Below are 22,096 nucleotides of genomic sequence, written 5' to 3'. Positions count from 1 at the left end.
CAACTAAACAGTTTTTTCCTTTTTTCCTTTAAGGTTCTCTGCAAAGTCCAATGAATGACTGCAGTATGTTGTACAAAAGCAGCATTTGCAGGAGGCGATGGTATCACTGAAGTGTTACATTTAGTTATCCTGCTCCGCATTTCTTAAGTCCTTGACAGAAACGACAATGTTCAGACAGGGAGAAACAGCCAAGCGGCGTCTGAATTTAAACTCATCAGCCCGAATCAGAAGTGTGGAAGTGGCAAGAGGACGGGCAGGCTACGGATTCACTCTGTCTGGACAGGCGCCCTGTGTTTTGAGCTGCATTTTGAAAGGAAGCCCTGCAGACTATGTTGGACTAAGAGCAGGGGATCACATCCTGAGTGTCAATGAAATCAATGTGTCTAAAGCATCGCATGAAGATGTGGTGAAGTTGATTGGAAGGTGCACAGGGGTTTTGCACATGGTAATAGCTGAAGGTAACAATCACTTGGATTCCTGCTCAAGTGACGAAGAACTTGGTTTCCATGAAACCAAAAACTGGCTAAAGCCAAAGATTGACTCCAAAACATTGGGGATCAACAGAGCTGAGAGAGTTGTGGCAGAAATGCAGTCTGGGGGGATTTTTAACATGATTTTTGAGAATTCCAGCCATTCCTCTAGTGGATCTGAGAAACAAAAATCGACAAAATCAAGAACACTGTCTGAACCTGACTTTACTTACAGAAGCAGGTGTGGCAGTGCAAAGAGCAACCCCGACTTGCTTTCAGAAGAGGAAATGGCAAAAGTTCTGAATGATGACTCGGTTTTTGTAGACGTCTTTGAAAACCAGGATGATTTTGTATTGGATGCAAGTATTCTAAATATAGGTATGATAGTTGGATACCTAGGCTCCATTGAACTGGCTTCCATGAGTGCCAACCTTGAAAATGACAGTTTGCAGGCTATTCGTGGCTGTATGAGACGCCTCAGGGCTGAACAGAGGATACATTCTCTGGTAATGATGAAAATAATGCACGATTGTGTTCAGCTCAGTAATGAAAAAGGTTCTGTCATTGCTACTTACCCAGCTGAGAAACTAGCCTTCAGTGCTGTGTGCCCTGATGACAGAAGGTTCTTTGGATTGGTCACCATGCAAGCTACAGATGATAATAGTTTGACTAAAGAAGAAGAAAGTGCGCTGAGGACTTCTTGTCATGTCTTTATTGTTGACCCAGAGCTCTGTCATCATAAGGTACATCAAGGCATTGCCAGGCGCTTTAATTTTGAGTGTACTCCTGATCCTGACGTCAGTGGCTGCTTGGAATTTCCCCTGACATCCCAGCCTATCTTGCAGTTTGTCTCTGTGCTCTACCGTGACATGGGGGAGTCCATAGAAGGGATGCGCACCAGAGCTTTCTTTGATGGAGATAGTGATGCCCAGCAGAATAACAGCACCAGCAGCAACAGCGACAGTGGGATTGGAAACTTCCTCCCCGAAGAGAGAAACAGTCGAGTTATCTTGGTTGACCTGGGAAGCACACCAAGCCGGCACATCCCCAATGGTCTAAGGGAAAACCCTCAGATAAGGAACCCAAATCAAGCTGCGGCACACTGGAATGGCTATCGCTATGAACAAGAAGGGAAGTATCATTTAGCTGAGCCTCCCCACCCTGATGCCTCCCATATCCCTGGGAGGCATTTTGGTCCTTCTGCTAGGATTGAGGTTCCAGTCCAGCCAGCTAGGCCTCTTTACCCTCCTGGTAAAAAAGCAGGCGCGGCAGGAGCAGGCCAGTCTGGCGGTCAGCGCTGGCTTCCTGTTCATGTATTGCGAGACTGGCAGCAAGGCAACAGCAGCGACCAGGAGTCATATGCGGAGTCCACTGATGGCTGGTCAAGTGCTAACTGCAGCACACTGCCTCCTCCAATGAGCAAAATCCCAGCTGACCGATACAGGGTCGCAGGGGAAATAGTGAAGCCTTCTCGACTCACTGCTCAGAAGGATGAGTGGACCAAAAAGATATTTGGTGCCGAGAAAGTGTTTGCAGACCAGCAGAAGGGCAAAAGGACCAAAGAGGGTGAAAAAAAGGTAAGATCCCTGTTGTGTTCTTTGTTTTGGAGCTGTTAATGATTTGTTAGGTGTGTGTACTGATCATCGGCATGTCAGGGTTAGCCTGTGGTCAGGCATCTGGGTTTTCTACTAAAATGGGAAACATTTCTGTAACTGCATCAGGTTTCTTTTCCCAGAGCAGAAAGTAGATGTATTAGACAGGGTGCTGTAGTATGTACTATTGAAAGATCTTGCTGGATTTTTTTTTGTGTCAAATTTCAAATATCCTTCAGAATGGAGATTAATGTTTGTGGTTTATACAATGTTGCTTAGCAAAGACATCCTGCGATTCGATAATATAGGCTTTATTGTCATGAAAACATATTACATTTGTTAGTGTGTGCAAACTTCCAGACATCAGTTCATTTGTTGTTTTTGAATATGTCATTCGGTAGTCTGAAGAACGGTTTGGGTAATTCTTTGCAGAAAACTGCCAAATATATGCAAATAACTGTGAAGCATTAACCACATCTGTGTTTTTATATAATTGCAAGTCAAAGTGTTGGATTTTGTTTCTAACTTTTTCCAAAAGTTGAGCAGACAACTCTCCACTATTTTACAGCATTTTGGTTAGCTGGTGATTCAAGGCAGAGACCTTTTTAAAAGCTTGTTGACTGGCAAAGTCTGAAGATACCTGTCAGTTTGACTGGCAGCAAGGGGTCAGTGACGGGCAGCTAGAAATGTTGACTGTCACTAATCACATTAGTGTGCGTGTAGTGGGAATAAATTAGGAAGGCACAGGCAATCAAATTCATGATCTGACAGTTGATGTCTTTGCCCGTGTGTATTATTTCAGTTCATTGTTTAATTGACCTTGCCAGACATTAATATAATTGTTTTTTAAATGATTTTAAATACTGCTAGACAAAAGACTTGAATAATTGTGAAAGTGACCAGTAGCAACTTTCATTCAGAAGACCAATCAAAAGTCTAAAAGGTAATACTGTGCAACTAGTGGAAAAGTAGACATTAAAAAAATGGGTTTATGGAAGATAATATTTTTTTCAGACCCATTGTAAATGGATGGAAATACACATTCCAACAATGTGTTACTAAAGTAATAGGCCTGTCTCCCTTAGAGCAAATGCACAGCAGACATGAGTGTATGAATAAAGTTACAGATTCAAAATGAAAGGAAGGGAACTAGATCTGTTTTTCCTTCTTTGCCCTATTGAAATCCACCACATGTGCTGGCCCTTACCAGCATGCCAGACAAATCTGCTCAGTGTAGTCAAATACAGGTTTACTAATCAGCAGACTATGAAGCTATTTTATATTCCCTCTTGGTCCCAAATTGGAAATGCCTGAAGTAAAGCATAATGTTCTTTGTTTTCATCTTATGACAAATAGCATGATCTCCTGCTTGTTCACACATTTCCAGAGTAAATAAGATTTTAATTTCCCATATTAACCTCTGAATGTGTAAATTAAATACTGTACATTACAGGCCTGAAACAGGGGGCTGTTGTGCTAGGAATCTCATGGAAGCCCTGCTTTAAAGGATTACCTGGTAATCAATGCTGCTGTACAGTACACATGATTCATACTGTGTCTGGTTGCTAACAATGCTGCAGCCTGGTATTTTAAATAGTTTAGGTCACCCCGTGACTGAGCCGTGCATTTCTGATATGATGTTTCTGTAGAAGCCTTGGGCTCTTGTCACATATTTTTTGATCCGGTCATACTTGCCATTATGCTTTTGCAAAATCTCTATTACTCCCTAAAACGATTAATGGTCTGCCACACTATAGCTTTTTCTACCATCTACATCTTTACATTTATTTTCCCCCTTTCGAATTGAACAGCCCAAGGACATTCACGATTAAAGACAAGAATCGTAAACTATTGCAAGTGAAATGGGTAGGGATTTGTCTCTTGACAAATAATATTAATTGTTGAAGTTGATTAAAGCCTTAAACAGAAAATGCTTTCATATAATTTTAGTTAAGGTGTAATAAAGATTGCATTAACATTCATCTTACTTGTAAACCTCAACTTTTCCATCAGAAAGATCTGTAACTGAATGTTAAGAAGTGGGCTCGAAGCTTTAGATCTTTTGCAAACCTACCTATCTAACCATTTCTGACTGATATAGAAAACATATATTGTATTTTGTGTTAATACCAAATCAGATTTGTATGCCACTGCATTTTTGGAATCATTGAAAATTGTATTTTATAGTTAGAGACCAAGCCATTCTGTCTAGTTTGATGACTTTTGTTGTTAAAGTGCACCACTGAAAAACTCATGGTAATACAGTTCAGTTGAAAAAGTTACTTTTTAAAGTTTATTTTGCTCTGATTGACTGTAAAAAATTATTGTGCTTGATTCACATCTGTAAAACCTTCTGCTAGTCTGGCAGAGTGCAACGTTCAGCATTTAGTCTTTTAAATCCAGAACAGCTGCTTGAACATTGGCACGTCCATTGAACATTATGTAGTAGTTTGTCTTGAAGAACACTGGGCTGCCAAGAGCAGATCAAAGACTCTAAATCTCATTCTTGTGCTGTGTGAGTGTAAATCATCACTTTTCAGAGAAGAAAAGTAAAATTGAAAAAACAACAACTAAAAAACAAGCTATTGTTTTTTTAGGGGGATATATAAAGCACAGGTGAAAAGGGATATTTGTGTCCTCAATCAACCCTGTAATGTACAAAGCAATGCAAGTGTGCATCATACATTGTGTGTTTTAATGCGGATTATGTTTCTAGAGTCAAAGATTTCCTATGTTCTGGGCCACTTGCTACTGCATAGGGGATTTTTAGACTGCATTTAATGACACTTTAAAGTCTATAACACACACACACACCAACACATGGCGTTACAGTTTCAATCTCTTAGTAACACACTTTGCGCTTTGCTGGAGGACACAGCAGCTGTATACCCCTGTGCTTGGCTGCCAGTTGGTGTCCGTTTCTGACTCAAAGTATTATTAAGTTTTCCCTTGTCAGGAGGTGCCTTACTGAACAGGATATGATTAAGACAAAGTCACTGTAAGTCCCCTCTGTTTTAATAAAATAAACAAAATATCTTACTGTCTCTGTCCTTGTGGCTCTTTTGTTGTTTGACTTTGCTTGGAACTGCACCTTTCTAGTGGCCTTGTAAACTGACATGCATGTGTCCTTCAAAGCTATGACTTGTAAGACTTCCTTTGATATTGTGATAAGTGTTAAATAGTGAATAAACAAAATAAAACTGCACCCTGTCCTGAAGACACCTGCCCAGCCACTGTGCCACTTAGACTTACCTTTATTCCTTTGTCAGTTAAACATGTCAATAGGTTTGTTCTTTATATAATCATGATATCATTATATTTTTTATTTCAGAAAGATTTAGATATTGAGATATTGGTTAGTTAGGCTTTATGGCTTGACAAGGCCTATCAGACATGGCCTGCACTCTGCCCTAGTGTTTTTACTTGATGTACCACTTGGAAGCTTTATTAAACATGTATTATAACCATCTAATGTTAGGATAAAAAGGTTGTGTGATGGTGTGATTGTATAGCTTTTTTTGAGGACCCAAGTAGCTGAATTGTGTAATGTAACCTGTGAACAATAAAAGTAGCACCAGCAGGTAAAACAATACAGTAGTCAATTCTTGCACAAATTCATTCCACCTTCTTGGTATTGGAAACAACCTACCCTGTAGTTGATGTTGAAGCTGACTCTGGATGAAATTCTGGGATTGATTACAGTAGCTACTAGCAACCAAAGCAACCAGAGCTGATGCATGACCCCTGCTCCTCTTGTTTGTAACCCTTTGTATGTTCTTATCCGTTTCTCTGCATCTGAAATGGACAGAATTGCATTGGGGTTTTGACAGGAAATTTTAATTACAGTGGGATCAATTTTTATGTAGGCCTACTACTTTTGTTGATTTGCCTCCACGTAGCTATGTAATGCTTGAAAGATTCACATTATTATTCGATGAGTATGTGTGTGATTTATTCACAGCAGGAGTTGGAAAGTAAAGTTGTGCAAAGAATGTGAACAGTGTGCTCTTGAATTTCTTAAATTGATCCACTGAAACTAGAAAAATCTTTCTTCAGTGAGATGGATTCGCCATACACAATCAGCAATTAGCCTTAACTACACATCTTACTGTTATCTTACTGTAGTGTATACCAGTATGTTTTGCATACATTTGTCTGAAGTGTCACTTAATTTTACAGTGGGAAAATTGTTTTTCATCATTTAAAAATATTCTGACTTTAATTACTTATTAATACAATAATAATGATCACCAATAGCAACTACTATGAAAAACACCATTAATAACAACAGTCTTTTTTATAATGCTTTACATTATGTATTATTATTCAAGAGCTAAACCCAGATATGGGAGAAAATATGCTCCACGTTTTCCTAAAAGTGTTTACATGATATGTTTAGTTAGTTTATGGTATTTAATCAGAATGTTCTAGGTGATGTTTTGTGAAAACGTACTTTTGGAATATTAAGCACAATTCCCCAAAAGTATGCTTAAATGAAAAACTCAGTTTTCCACCAGAAATACTGGAATTCTTAAATTCATTTAACAAAATGTGGGAAGAAAAATATTAAAACAAAACAGTTGTTTGCATAGTTTTTCAATAAGTAGCAATAAAATGCCAATCAGAGAAATCTCCAATGTAAATTCTCAAACTTATGTAAGGATAAACTGGAGACTAAATAAGTTAAATTCAAGCAGTGCTGTCAGTTATGCACTCTGCAGTTAACTTCATGCAGTTCATTTTTTGTTTTATTATTATTTTAATACAGATTAATTGCTTTGACTGTTTTTGACCATGTTTTGACTTCAGGTAGTCAATAAATCAATTTTGAGATCTCACTACACTACTTCCAGTGCTGTGAGTTTTAAATGTATGACTCTACATTGACAGATGTAAAAATGGAAAGTTTTACACTTATTGTAAAACATGTTTATGATCTTTGCAACTTGTGCAAAATGAACCTGCTTTCAGTTTAGAAATTAGCAGCAAACTCTTTCCATCTGTCTATTAGAAAGCTCAAATGAGCTGAATGCTTGGTAATAAAACCTTAGGTTAGCTAAACACCAGCTGTCATCTTCGCGGTGTGAGATTCTGAGGTGAAGAAATAAATGTAAGGTTTAAAAATATGTATTTTTGGAAAACATTTAATATAGGTTAAAGTAGGTAAATTAACATTGCTTATTTTGCCAGTCATTTGGTGTGTTTACATGTGAATTTCACTCATGCCAGATGTTGTGTTTTAAGTGACACATTTAAATGGCTAAGGATGAATCACAACAGCAGTATTTCAGACATGTTCTTACCATTTGTGTCCAGATGGGCTTGCTGTATTTTATAGGGACTGTGTTGCCAACCAAGATCTGCTGTTGCCTTTCAGGGTTCCTCTTTATAACAGCATTTCATGTGGAGGGATTAAAATATAATTACAAAATCACATAAAACAAAGATGCACTAAACACATGCACTTCGACACAAAGGGCAACCAAATCGAAATTCTCATAATATATTAGCATCATGTTTTTATTCCATGCTATCAGTAGGCCCTGTTCAAATCACATTAGACTTCAGTTTTCCTTCTGCCTTACTCAGAGCAGTGCAAACCCATCTGGAGAGAAATGCTTAGTACTGTCACTCTATGTAACTGCTGTTGTTATTGAGCTTTACCAACCTAAATTTCTTACTTAGGTTAAAGCATGACATTTGGCACAACTGCAATGTAAACATGGCCATTGCTTTTCAGGCTGCACTTTGTTACAGTCAATCAGGGTTCCCACGCATCCTGGAAAACCTGGAAATGCATTGACTGTTTTTCCAGTCATGGAGAACACATGGAAAATGTGAAAATCTATCAAATGTCCTAGAAATATTTGAAAGGTCATGAAAATGGTGACGTTAGGATGCAAAAACCTATTTAGCCGGTGTTTCCTTTCATCTCCTATGTAAGTTTTTTCCTAAGAGAAATGTGAAATGAGAGATGTAAGTGACTATGTAAATACAAATATGTGTCATAGATGAATGACAGTACTTCAGAATAAGTTACGCTTGTTAGCAAGCTTTCTTCAATCTGTTGTTCAGTAGCGATTTTGCTCTCTTGCTCGCCAGCTAATGTCAGATTAGCTAGAGCCGTGAGGATGCTGATTTTGCGTTTAGGTTCTAATTTTCCCAACACAACCTGTGCACTGGGCAGCTCTGTATTTGGTATTTATTATAAAGGCTGCCCCTTTAATTTACATGTAGGCCTATGTTTCAACTATGGAGCAAATAAAATCAGGCCTCTTCTTTGCAAATCATTTGTGCCTCCCTCCGTTTAATAGTACCTACGAACTGCTAACACTGGTTTAGTGCGCATGTGTGTCCAAACCATAGATTATGGTCATGATTATGGCAAATTATGTATTGTGCCCCAATGTTTTCACTCACTATTATGTGTAAAATGTTTCAAAATGTACATATGCGAAATGTAGTTAGGTCAGGTGCAGACTCACGTTTCTAAATAATCATATTACCCCCACCCGCCTCACCCTTAGTATTGGTCTGACCCAGGCGTCAGGACGTCAGCGTCCAACACCAAAAACAAAAGCGGAGGTAATCATGAACAAGCTGGCTGCAGAGGTACTGTATGACATAAAATACATACAGTGAGGGGGAAAAAAGTATTTGATTCCCTGCTGATTTTGCCCACTGACAAAGAAATTATCAGTCTATAATTTTAATGGTAGGTGTATTTTAACAGTGAGAGACAGAATAACAACAAGAAAATCCAGAAAAACGCATTTCAAAAAAGTTATAAATTGATTTGCATGTTAATGAGTGAAATAAGTATTTGACCCCTTCGACTTAGTACTTGGTGGCAAAACCCTTGTTGGCAATCACAGAGGTCAGACGTTTCTTGTAGTTGGCCACCAGGTTTGCACACATCTCAGGAGGGATTTTGTCCCACTCCTCTTTGCAGATCCTCTCCAAGTCATTAAGGTTTCGAGGCTGACATTTGGTAACTCGAACCTTCAGCTCCCTGCACAGATTTTCTATGGGATTAAGGTCTGGAGACTGGCTAGGCCACTCCAGGACCTTAATGTGCTTCTTCTTGAGCCACTCCTTTGTTGCCTTGGCTGTGTGTTTTGGGTCATTGTCATGCTGGAATACCCATCCACGACCCATTTTCAATGCCCTGGCTGAGGGAAGGAGGTTCTCACCCAAGAGTTGACGGTACATGGCCCCGTCCATCGTCCCTTTGATGCGGTGCAGTTGTCCTGTCCCCTTAGCAGAAAAACACCCCCAGAGTATAATGTTTCCACCCCCATGTTTGACGGTGGGGATGGTGTTCTTGGGGTCATTCCTCCTCCTCCTAACACGGCGAGTTGAGTTGATGCCAAAGAGCTTGATTTTGGTCTCATCTGACCACAACACTTTCACCCAGTTCTCCTCTGAATCATTCAGATGTTCATTGGCAAACTTCAGACGGGCCTGTACATGTGCTTTCTTGAGCAGGGGGACCTTGCGGGTGCTGCAGGATTTCAATCTTGTCCCTGACATCCTTGGACAGCTCTTTGGTCTTGGCCATGGTGGAGAGTTTGGAATCTGATTGATTGATTGCTTCTGGCTCCCAGGTGTCTTTTATACAGGTAACGAGCTGAGATTAGGAGCACTCACTTTAAGAGAGTGCTCCTAATCTCAGCTCGTTACCTGTATAAAAGACACCTGGGAGCCAGAAATGTTGCTGATTGATAGGGGATCAAATACTTATTTCACTCATTAACATGCAAATCAATTTATAAGTTTTTTGAAATTCGTTTTTCTGGATTTTTTGTTGTTATTCTGTCTCTCACTGTTAAAATACACCTACCATTAAAATTATAGACTGATCATTTCTTTGTCAGTGGGCAAATGTACAAAATCAGCAGGGGATCAAATACTTTTTCCCTCACTGTACTACTTCAGTGCTTCATACATTTTATGGCTCAAAATATTATTCTACTAATAATACGTTTTTTTTTTTTTTTTTTTTTTTTTTTTTAAACTATGCCAGTTAGGACAGCAACATTGGAGCGATCACTCAGTGCACTGAAACTACTCAAAACATCTTTGTCTACGCAAAGAAGAAAGACTTTATGGGCTCGCACACCTGTACATAAAGCACATGTTTAATTGATGGAGATGTTATTGATGAATTCGTGGTTCACAAAAGGGGACTTCCTTTCACTTAGAAACTCCCTCATCAGCGGTGGAAACAGCTTCGATGAAGACGCATTTTTCTAGCAGGCGCGCTAATCGAAAATTGTGCATCCTCAGCCGTCTCAATTACAGAGCCCCACCGAAACACATCTCTGTGATTGACCAGCACCAGTAACCGAGTCTATTTTGCTGCATAATGTCAGTTGATGTGCAATTTTTCGCCGGATGTGTCTCATAGTGATATGTGGGAAGCAAAGATATTGTAATGAACTGATAATAGAGACTGTCCGAGTTGAGCCCATGCGGTGCTTCACCCTCACCCCGACCAGGAATACCTGGCTATGCAACTGATCGAAGCTTATACTACATAAGCTTGTTCAAATGATGATTTTATAAATTGATTTATACTGAACTACAATATAATTTAAGTGCGTGCAAATTTAAAAAATCCAGCAATATTAAACTATCATGCAGGATCCATATTGTTTTTTTTTTGTCTGTTTTATGTGTTTTATTTACGGTCAGCTAGAAAATTGTCTGTTACACAAACCTGTCTGCACCGCTCTGTATCCCTGACGTCAGGCAGGTCGCAACAAACGTCCTGTGCTGAAAAGTCAGGGCAGTATTGTGGATCCTGTCTCTCTGTTCCTTTTTAACGCATCAATGTATTCAATTACCATAATCTTAATTATGCGTAATGTGCTGAAAACTTGGGAATTCAATTTCTATACATTTGCAGTTTGCAGGGCATAGCAGTTGAACTACAGTTGAAATAAACAGGTTGCAGAAAACGCAGGGCTCTTATTACACAAGTTGCTGGTCGCATGGTTCTGTGCATCGACAAGTTCAAGGTTTTTCACCCAGATCGAAGTTTAATTTCCAAGTTTATAAATGAGTGTGCAGGCAGGAGGGGCTGGTATCCCTCAGGAAATTTTAAAGTTAAGTAGGTGTGCCTTGAGCTTAAATGGTTGTGAAACACTGCAAGGACAATTATAATTGTTACTTTTGTGAACAACCACTAGATGTCTCTGTTTTGTTGTAGAAAGCTGCTCTCAGTGAAAGTGTTCCCTTCAATCAGCACATTTTGCTTTGAACCTTGAAAAAGACTCTGTAAGGAATGCAGACCTCTGCCCTGTGATTAAGTAGATGTATAATTAGATTTTAAATTCAGGAATGTTTTTTGTATGTTTGTGTCTTTAATTACAAAACTGTACTGAATATGTTATAGTGAATATAAGGTAGAAATGTCTTTCTAGGCATATCTTAATAACACATAGGCTATAACAGTGTGTCAGATTTAGGTTTAATAATGTATTTATTACTAGAGGCAGTTTTTCTTTATTTGCGTCATTATAAAGTATTTTACTATTTAATGGTTTAAGAAAAAAAAAAAAAAACTCAAGCGTTTTCATTTTCTGATGCATTGAAATGTAAATTCCTCAACACTAGTCTTGCCCAGGCATGTACTTTGCGGTAAGGGGTAAAAAAAAAGTAATATTCCATGAATTACAGGCAGTACCATACATCCAATATGTGGTATAATCATGCTCCAGCATTTCTAGGGCCAGTTTTGGAATACAATCTGTATGGTGTTTATTGTTTCATACCATAGTCTCCATATTTATGTAAACAAAGTATGCAAGTGTTTTTCAACTGTGAAGATAGATTAATATAAAATGTTGCTTATTCTTTGATGTTACAGTAGTGTGACAATTTACATTTTTAATAAATCTATAAAAATGTTGGCCAAATGAAGTTTCTACAGTGAACGTCTTGATTTAAAAAATCATTGGGTAGAGACATATCAGTAACAAAAGTGGTGTTGGATGCCAAGTTCGAATGTTATCTAAAATGGGTGACCTTAAATACAGTAAAAACAACAAAAGTAATGGCTTGGTTATGTTAATATCTGTGTCATCCGTTTGATAAATGTTAAATGTTAAATGAATAAATTGTAGCAGATAAATATTAAAAGCACATTAATAAGACTCATACAAATTTCTCACTTTCTGGAGAAACTTAATTTGCTGGGAAAAAATCATTTCAGATGTTGTAGTGTTGACAAAGGAACAGTACACTATTAATACAGCCTGTGGATTACTTATATGTTTGATTATTTTGATAGCTAAAGACAAACTGCAGATAAATGATGGCTACTTGTGGTACTTTCACATTGACACTTAACCAGGAGACATGACTTTATATTTTGTAGGCTGATCAGTTGACAGATTAGTGCACTAGAGCTTGGCACAGTACTGAAGCTGTCAAACAACAAGATGACCCTATTGAAGCACTTAAGCAAGCCAGAATACGTGCACCGCCTACTACAGACGAACCCGTGCAGTAACTAAGCAACACGGAAAAGCATCTGATTATGTTACTAAATGAAAAAATGCCTCTTTCGTAAGTAGGAATCTGAATAATTTGATTAACTTTCAGGGTTTCATTTGCATAAGGAAGTCATCAGATTAAAGCCGTGGTTTGATTCAAATTAACTTAGTAAAAAAATTATATGAAATTAAATCTTTAATCTGCCTCCATTTCACATGGATATTAACCTAATATTAACCTCTTTGCTACTAGGAATTAAATAGCCTAACCCACTACTAGATACTTTCCCTATATTTGGTATTTACAAAGATATTAACACATCGCTTTTAAGACACACTGGACCCAACCAAGACAACAAGCAAAATTCAGAATAAGATCTAACATGATGGTTCATATACAAGTTGTATGAGAAGAATTGGAAAGATGAGAGAATGTGTACTTCCTCTGTGCCTTGGCTCAGTTGACAAACTTAGTCATAAGAGCTTAGAAATCAAAACAATGAGGAAACTTATATAACCTATATACGACTCAAACTCTTCTTGGCGACTCTTGAAGATGTGTTCAAGACTTTGGACTGGGAAGATAAAGGAATCAAGATTAAATTAAATTAAATTAAACAGAGGTTATTTGAAAAACATGATTTACTGATGGCATTTTCATATTTGCAAAAAACACCTGCAGGTTTAATTTCATGAACTCTCAGACGCAAGCAAGACACCTGGACTTAAAATTAACCTGAATAAAATATAAGTAATGTTTAACATCTTTGTTAAATCTAAGAAAATTTTTACGGATCAATGGATACTCAGAGAAGTCAAAAATTATGTCTACCTTTGGACAACAAGTCATCACCGAAGGAGATATTTTGGAAGAAATGAAAAGAAGAGTAAAAATGATGTTTGAAGAAACCGCATGCTTTTTAGAGGAAATCTACCAATTTAACTGAAGAGAAAAGTATTTGATCAATGCATAATACCAGTGCTGACTTATGGCTGTAAAACACGGTCACTTAATGAAAAATTATGCAGAAACTTTGGATGACGCAAAGGATTATGGAAAGATGTATGCTTGAAATAACAAGAAGAGATAGAAAAATAAATGAATGGATCCTAGAACAAACCAAAATATGTGATATCATTGAAAGAGTGAAATTGTTGAAAAGGCAATTGGTTTGATACATTGCAAGAAGAACAGATCAAAGATGGATAAAGGAACCTATTGAATGAATCCCAAGAGATGAGAAGAGCCTTGAAGATGACCACATAAAAGATGGAAAGATGAAATCATAAACTTTGCAGTCAGCTGTAGATTGAAGCAAGTGGAAACATCTTGGTGAGGCCTTCATTCAGCAGTGGATTGATATAGGCTGATGGTGATATAAATTATTTATTTTCATGATACAGTGTCATATTTTGTTAACCTCCCATACATGTCTTAAAATTGTGTTCAGACAGAAGTGGCAGGGCACTCCCACTGGATTGTTTATTGTACAGTATAGGCAGTCACTACCAGTCACACGAGATAGCCTATATTGATTCTTAAAATAACAGTTGAAATGACCTACCAGAAATAGCTTTTTGGCTCTGCTTAATGTTGTAGCCATCACAATTTTTATAAGATTAATGTATAGTCTGGCATATAAAATAAACATTAGTTAATCCTCCTGGGTTTCCAAACTGAACACAAAGAAATCATATAAGCAAATATAGTTTAAAAAAAAATAGTTTACCCTAACTGATGCTGCCAGTGTACATTTTTTTGAAGTTTGTATGTTAATATATTGAGAGAAATGGGGAGGGGGATGCCTAGAGCATTAAAGATGGTACTAATTTATAGCAGTCTACAATAATATAGTTCATACATAAATGTCTATATAAGTATCTATGAAGAATAACTAATTGGAATTATTGCAGTTTCACTTACAATAAATTGCCTTTCAATTTGGCTGTGAAAATAGTACAAATTAAAATATTAAAAATAGACTTCTACCCTACAGGGTATTTTGCTAAGATCATTTCAGTTTCTAGAGAGGCATTTTCTGTGTCTTCACTGTTTCAGTCACTACTGGATACTGGATAACCAAGCACTGAGCAATAGAGATGCTGGGATAACTCTGTTATCAAAAAGGAGTAAAGGAAATTGTACTCTCAGCTCTAGTGACCTCAATTCCAGTCCCACTCTGTAAAAGAGATAATAGTTTGTTATTGTTAGCTTAGACAGTAAAATACTTTGCGTTGGACCACAATGCTTTACTGGTAATCTATGTGACATCTAGAACGTCAAAGAAGTCCTGATCTTTCCAAATGAAAAAAAAGATATATATATATACTACAGAGACTGCAGAAAATAAAACGTCAAACCAGTTTTTTCATTATATATATTAGTAAATTCAACAATATACAAATACATTTTTGTCTGATTACTGCATGCAGTGGATTTGCATTTGTATGATTTTTTAGTTGTTTGGATTTTTTTGGTGGTGGGGCGGAGGGGGGATAGTGTAAATTCTAATTCAGCCGTTTTCTTCATGTTATAAACTTTTTTAGATGATTCTTGTTAAGAAAAGCTGCAGAAGTCTAACATGTAACAGGGAGAAATAAAGTGTGTTAAATATTGAATATTGAAAGATTTCTAATAAGATATCCCTTTCATTTTGGAGTTCACTGACACCACTAACAAATAGGTGCTGTAACCTATTAAACAAACAATTACAACCACAAGAAAAGACTAAACAAAAAACAAACAATACCTCATACCTGAATGTTTAAACTGTATCAGCTAATCCTGAAACTGGAAGTAACACCTTTGACAGTTCAGAAGCTCAATCTTGCCAAATTTGAAACACTTGTTTTATATAATCAAGCAAACAAAATAATCTGTTTGCCTTGGGGGAAATTTTTGTTTTTATTATTGTATTTGGAAACTAAGAAACAATGTATGGAATGCAAAACTGGAATAGTCTCTGTTTTTAGCCCGCATCTGTTCTGAACAAGGACAATTTTGTGCAGGAAACAAAGAAAATTACTGGGTACTACCCGCTTGATACCATAGTAATTACTTGTAATTCTTTTATATTCCAGCCGTGAAACATAAAGCTTCACCCATCATTTTAATAGTAGGGCTACTGGCAAAATAGGTTTATTATCTTCTTTTGACGTAGGAGTAAGATGGCAAGATTAAGGGGAAGTTGAAAGGGAAATGAACATTCAAATTGTAGCTTTGAAAATGTGTTCAGAAAAAAATAAGACTTCAGACTTTTACTTACCTTTAAAAAAAAAAAAATGCAAGTCAAGCGTTTACATTATGTAGCAGTGAGAGTTATAGTCTGCTTCCATTTAGTATAATTAGATGTTTCTAAAAATATAGTAGGTTTTGCTGAGTAAAACACTGTGAGCAAGGAGAAAAGAAAGCATAGTTTGCAGCACTGATATTATGTTTGGTCACTGTATTCACTGAAATATTGCAATAAATGAATAAATAAATAAATAAATAAATAAAGCCTCTGTAGCTATGTTGTTATGGATACCGCCCCACAATGTGACATGCATGGTTAAGCAGTTTGATTTGGGGTTCATTCTGAAAAATGGCCTCATCATAGCCTACCTGCCACATGGCTGGTTGTCCTATTCGTCCATTGACAGAATTATTTTTACCATTGAAAGTCTGTTACCAATTATGCTTGCACAAACATAATTCATCTGGAAGAAACATACCAGGATGAACTTCCATTAAAGTGACTGAGTCATACCTGCCACATGGACTCTTTTTCTTGGCTTGCCATAGCAGTTGGCAGAATGGTAGCTATTGCTTTGATAGTGGAGGTGGTGCTATTTTGGCTTTCCTGCATGCTACTTCCTTTGCTGTCTGAGGGAATCGTTATATAAATCATGTTGCCATTGATTTTGGAATTATCGCTCTAATCAGAGGACTTGTTTTGACAGTAACTGCTGCAGAACTCCATTTTGTATCCGAACACAAAAATGTAATCTCCACATCCACCAGAATGACATCATTCAGAAAATCAGACGCGTTAATGAAAACGTTTTTTGCAGATTCCTTAAATGTTAAAACAGCCGTTCTTGAGCCCAGATTTAAAATTCTGAACTTGCGAATCTCTTAAAGGGATAAGAAGTGTGGAGGCAGGGCCTGTGTTCTGTTCCCTGGTATAATTGGGCTTCATGGTCTGGCTGAGGTCTAGCTAGTACAGTGACAGATTGTATGCCATGCTTAGCTCAGGCATAAAGCCATTGTATATAACTCATTAAATATTTATATCAATTTGCTTACTCTTAATAGTTTATGCTTTATATCAAATTCAAACTGAACCTTTAGATCTCAAGTAATAGTGTAAAATACCATTTAAATACAAAAAAATAAATCATAAGATTTGGTTGACTAGTATTTAATGGATGTAAATTAATAATAATGTCCACTTATATGAACAAGAAACCTGAACATATTAAAATTATACTATGCTACATATTTAGCCATCTTTTGGGAATTCACTTTTCTTTGTCTTTTTTATATTTTTGAACAGAGCTCAAAATTTCGAGGGATCTCTGTGGGGTTTCCACAGGTTTCTCAGAGATCATCTGGCAGAAGGTCATTCGGAAGATCTAAACGCTTCAGTCTGGCACGATCCTTGGATGATCTTGAGGTAGGTCTCTTGTTTGAATGCTTTGTCATTTCAAGAATAGTGTGATGTCTGTGTGTGTATATCCAGTGGTGTAGTGGTTAAATAAATGGGTATACTATCTAGGCCAAAGATGAGGCTGCAACACTTTTGTGGGTAAGTCATTTAATTGGTAATGCCATTGTGAACTGATTGTGTGGTTAGGTCATATTTTAGAATCTCTGAGAGGGTTTTAGAATTCATGTTTCCCTTTATTGCAAGTAGGGCTGCAGCTATCGATTTAATATAATAATCGATTATTCTATAAATAAAATGACCGATTATTCGAATAATCACAACAACAAAAACATTGTTTTATTATCAATGCATTCTTATGGGGTCCTGATGCCAACATGGCATCGTATTCTCGAGTTCGCCGAACTACAGGGCTCTGATTGCCCTGAGGAGGACTATTCATTTTACATTACATTTAATCACTTCAACTCCAGATGAAAACCCTTCCCAGGTACCAGATTTAGAAAATAATTATAATAATGATTTAAATGCCTGAAATTGCTTTAAAATGTAAATATATGAAGATTGAAATACAAAAAAATTACCAAATTGTGTTTTTCATTACCCCTTTATGTACTACATGTCCAGGTTCAGTAAAGAGTTAAGTATGAGTTAAAAAAAAAAAAAAAAACAATATTATACTTTATAATAAATAATAAACTTTTGTAATAACAATAAACACTAAAATGAGAATAAAAAGAATACACAATACACTGAAACACTAATAATACGCAATACACTAGAACTTACATGAAAATAAACAATACACTGAAATGCAAATGAAAATACACTGAAACACTGTAAATAACAATGAACAGTAAATATCAACTAAAACTCCATCTATCAAAACCTGTGTCATCGGCGGCTTGCTCTGTGCAATGTATTGAAATGTTCAATAAAATAAGCTTGGAAGGCAGTGCTACAGATGCGCTACAGGCTCCGCGCAGATGTGGCTGCCGCAAACGCTGCTTCATTGCCTTCTATTCAGCACTGTTTTCTGAATGTCTCTCGGCACAGCACTGTATAGCTTTTGGTAAAAACGACATAAACTACAACTAATCAAGTACAGCTAATAATAAAACTAGCAATTATAATATAAAAGTGTATTTATATACTTGTAAAAGGTGAATGGATTGCCACAATAGACAGAAGACTTCTAGACGTGCTCAGGTACATGGAGGCTCTAAACAACATGCGTTGGATAAAACCAGGCATGATTGCCGTCCCCGGCTTTCAATTCACATTCTACAGTATCATCACTGGCTTTGGGAACGACATGAAACTACATGGTACTGAGAGTTTTCATTTGATGTGCGTGCCTACATCATGCCATTGAAGTGGTTAAATGCTCAGTCCTCCATAGCGTCCAGAGCCTACATACGTTTCAAAAGTCTATATCCAAAATTCTGCATAGAATTTGACATGCACATAATCCACGTGTCTTAAATCAATTCATTTGTTCGATGCTGCGACTGTCGGTAGCACAAGCATTGGCGAGAAACCAATTGATTTTAACTTAGAAATTCTAGTGTGTGCTTGTATTCAAAAGTCACTTTTAAGTTATTCTGTACCTTTGGAAAATTGCATCTCCGTGCACCACGATTGAAGACAGATGTAGAATTACGTGCATGTATAGGTATGTCAAATTCAATGTCGAATTTTGGATGTAGACTTTTGCATAGATTAGCATGAGAGAAAACCTTACAGCAAATACAACACTTTCGTCAGCGCATTTTCATAATTAACACCACAGTTACACATTACTAGCAACGTTGCAAAAACTTACCATGCGTTTTGTTTCAAGTGCTCAAGCTTGTTGTATGTGCTCTTTTGGAAAGCTAATTCGGATTTACACAGTCCACAAAGCACTGTACGTTTATCATTCTTTCTCTCTTATATATACTCCCACAGTTTCAATGCTTTCTCCCGAGTTTTGATTTGTGCGGTGTCTGGCTGCGATGTGCAGGTTCAGATATTTTTGCAGTAAGGCGTATACAGGTGGATGATAAACCAAGTGATGCATTACTGCCATCTACTGCTGTTGGGAATGAAACCGTTGTTCTCACACAGAGATAGGAATACGGGCCAATGATATTAGGCGAAAGGGCTAAGATCAATTATAATAATAAGAACGGCTTAGAGTCAACGTAGCTAAATGACTATTCAATGGCGACGTATTTTACTAGTCGAATAAGTCGACTAAGTTGACTAACCGTTGCAGCCCTAATTGCAAGACCAGATTTAAGGCATACCATACTGATATTAAAATACTTAATTTCTGAATATATGACTTACACAGTTCTGAAAAACACATCATGGAAGATAACATTACAGTGTAACCTAAACATGATACAAGCCACAGGAAAATGTTTGATGTTATGATCAAAGACTAATATACTTAGATATATAAATATAAATATTAGTAAAATTTGAATTCAGGATGAAAAAATGGTAAAAGAAATGATTGTTTTTTTGAACAATTAAATAACCTGAACTTTTAAATATAGCCTATATATTTTGTTAGTATATTTGGCCTATGCAACACACACTTAAAAGATGGTGATGTACAGATTTATTATTTATTGTTATTATTTACTGTAATTTAAAATGACAACTCTGATACTTCTGATTATAAGTTCATGTGAGGATAATTAATTGTATAAATAAAATGCTGAAGATTTGTGAACTCCTTTCATAAGTAAATGTGCCCTTATATAGTAGAATGTATCTTCAAGGTTAGTAATATCTGGTGGATTTTCTCATCCTCCTTTCTGGTATTTAGCCTATATGAACAGATGGTGCTTGTCATGTAATTCAGCCACGGCAGTGTTGGTTTGTTCGGCAGTGCAATGTATTGTCTGATGATGAGTCATTAGAAGAGCAATATCCTCTTTACATTTTTTAACTGTATTTTCCATGTTTTCTACTTCTGTCATCTGTGTGTTTTTTCAATTATTAGTTCTAGCCGAGTTTGCCGTGTTCAGATACGTTGTCTTACACTGTAGGATGCCTCCTTTTTCTTGACGGTGTTACATTCTACATTGAAAGCTAAGCACCTGCTTCTACATGGACCCATTCAGAAAGATTTGTATGCCCCAGTCATTTATTTTTTTTAACATACATTTAAGTTAAAGCTACATAAAATAATGTTTTTTGGAGTACTTAAAATTTCATTTGACCCACAGACGTTATTGTAATTGTATGCTGACTGAGGATTCCGAATAGTTGGGACACAGTTGGCTGGGGTTTGGTACGTGCTCAAGTGGTGAGCTAAGCTGATTAATAATTGCCTGTTGCAAAACGGGTTCAGATATGAAGAAACATAATGGGCCATTACAAGTATATAAAAGATGAAATTGTCAATTATTCTTTTGTTATAAAACACTTTTAGACATCTTGCCAAAGAAACATGTTATTACATATTTGCTTGAGTGTAGCATATAGGCAGATGAAAAAAGTTTGGAGTTCAGTGCACAAATGTATTATTGCCAACTTCCAGAGCAACGATTGTCTCTACAGCAACACTTCATTATCTCCATTGAAACAAATAGGAACACTTGCTGCACTGTTGAACACCTACACAAAGATCTTTATGTAATTGGCAGTGCACCTACAAATCAACATCCATTTTCTTACATTTCAGTCAGATTCTGTTGCTGGTACTTTGTGCTGGAGATTAAAATAAATCAGTCAAGTCCAAGTAAAATAACATTTTCATTAAAGTGGAAGAATTTAGACAGGAAGTTAGTGAAGAAGAGATGTGAGGTGATGAGAATGTTACAATGTTTTTTTATTGTTTTTGTATTAAAGTGGATTACTAATTGTTATAAACTGCATCGTTTATTGTTCAGCACCATACTGACATTTTAAAGCAAACTGTTCTGTCAAAGAATAATTATTCGGGGAGCATTTCAAAGAAAGTATAAATGTTTTGGCTTTTTGATAAGATCAAAGGAGAAATGTTTCCTTCATTTAGATGCAAACATAAACAAAGTATAATTAAATTCTTGCTGTCTGTTTTAAGATGGAGATTCCGAGTCTCAAATATTCACAATTTTAGTAAAGAAACAGAAAAACTAAATTAAAGCAGATGTTCACTACAACAGGGCTTTTAAAAATAAAATATCTGGTTTTGTTAGAGAGGAGGGCTGTAGGAAGCATCAGCCTGTGACTGTCAGTGCTTCCTGTGTTAAAACTGAAGGCAGCTTGGTAAATTGGATGTACCTCTGTATCTTTCAATTTAAAACACTTCTGTCTGGGTGTGTTACAGACGCAGGAAAAAATCAGGAGAAGGTCAGAAAAAGGCAGATGAGATCATACAATTTATGAATTACTGTTCTTCATATTCTGATCTGAAGTAATTGTCTTAGAAAAATGCAGCTGAACTGCAGGTCATTCATTGTTTTGTTAAATTAATTGAAAGGATGTCTATAATAAATTCAGTTTTAATTCTGCCAGGAGAAAAGCTATTTGCTTAAACCTTTTATGTTGTCATAATGTTTATTAATTGGAAAGTTTGTGTTTGTAATTTGTTTTTAATTCTAGTCATTTATTTACAGTATTCATTTTTGAAGATTTCTCAATGTGCCTTCATTAAGTTGTTTGAATATTTGTAAAAGTATGCTGGTCATTTAATAAACATTCACACCATAAATGTATATATGTTACAATTATTTCATATTTATAAACAATAGGGGACTTAGTTACAGTATTTTACTACATTCTTGTTTGAGGTTTCAGTGGAAAAGTTTTAACCTTTCCCTTCCCTTCAACTTTGTTTTCCAAATAGCATTTTAGCAAAATCTATTAACAATGCATGCTTTGTGATTTTGTGGGGGCTTTTA

The 22,096-nt window shown here is 36.5% G+C and overlaps 1 protein-coding gene across 3 annotated transcripts in view; it reads left to right on the top strand.

The window, feature by feature from the left end:
• rgs12b (regulator of G protein signaling 12b) overlaps positions 1–22,096 on the top strand; it is a 74,098-nt gene that overhangs the window by 2,500 nt on the left and 49,502 nt on the right. For all 3 annotated transcript variants that reach the window (XM_066720103.1, XM_066720101.1, XM_066720102.1), the window contains exons 2-3: positions 34–2,047; positions 17,103–17,222. In XM_066720103.1, the coding sequence (XP_066576200.1) occupies positions 167–2,047; positions 17,103–17,222 (2,001 nt within the window). In that variant the 5' untranslated portion in view covers positions 34–166. The remainder of the gene's footprint in view (positions 1–33; positions 2,048–17,102; positions 17,223–22,096) is intronic.

Source organism: Amia ocellicauda, chromosome 13 (genome assembly GCF_036373705.1).
Source record: "Amia ocellicauda isolate fAmiCal2 chromosome 13, fAmiCal2.hap1, whole genome shotgun sequence".
Taxonomy (NCBI): domain Eukaryota; kingdom Metazoa; phylum Chordata; class Actinopteri; order Amiiformes; family Amiidae; genus Amia; species Amia ocellicauda.
This window is presented reverse-complemented; position numbering and strand designations above follow the sequence as displayed.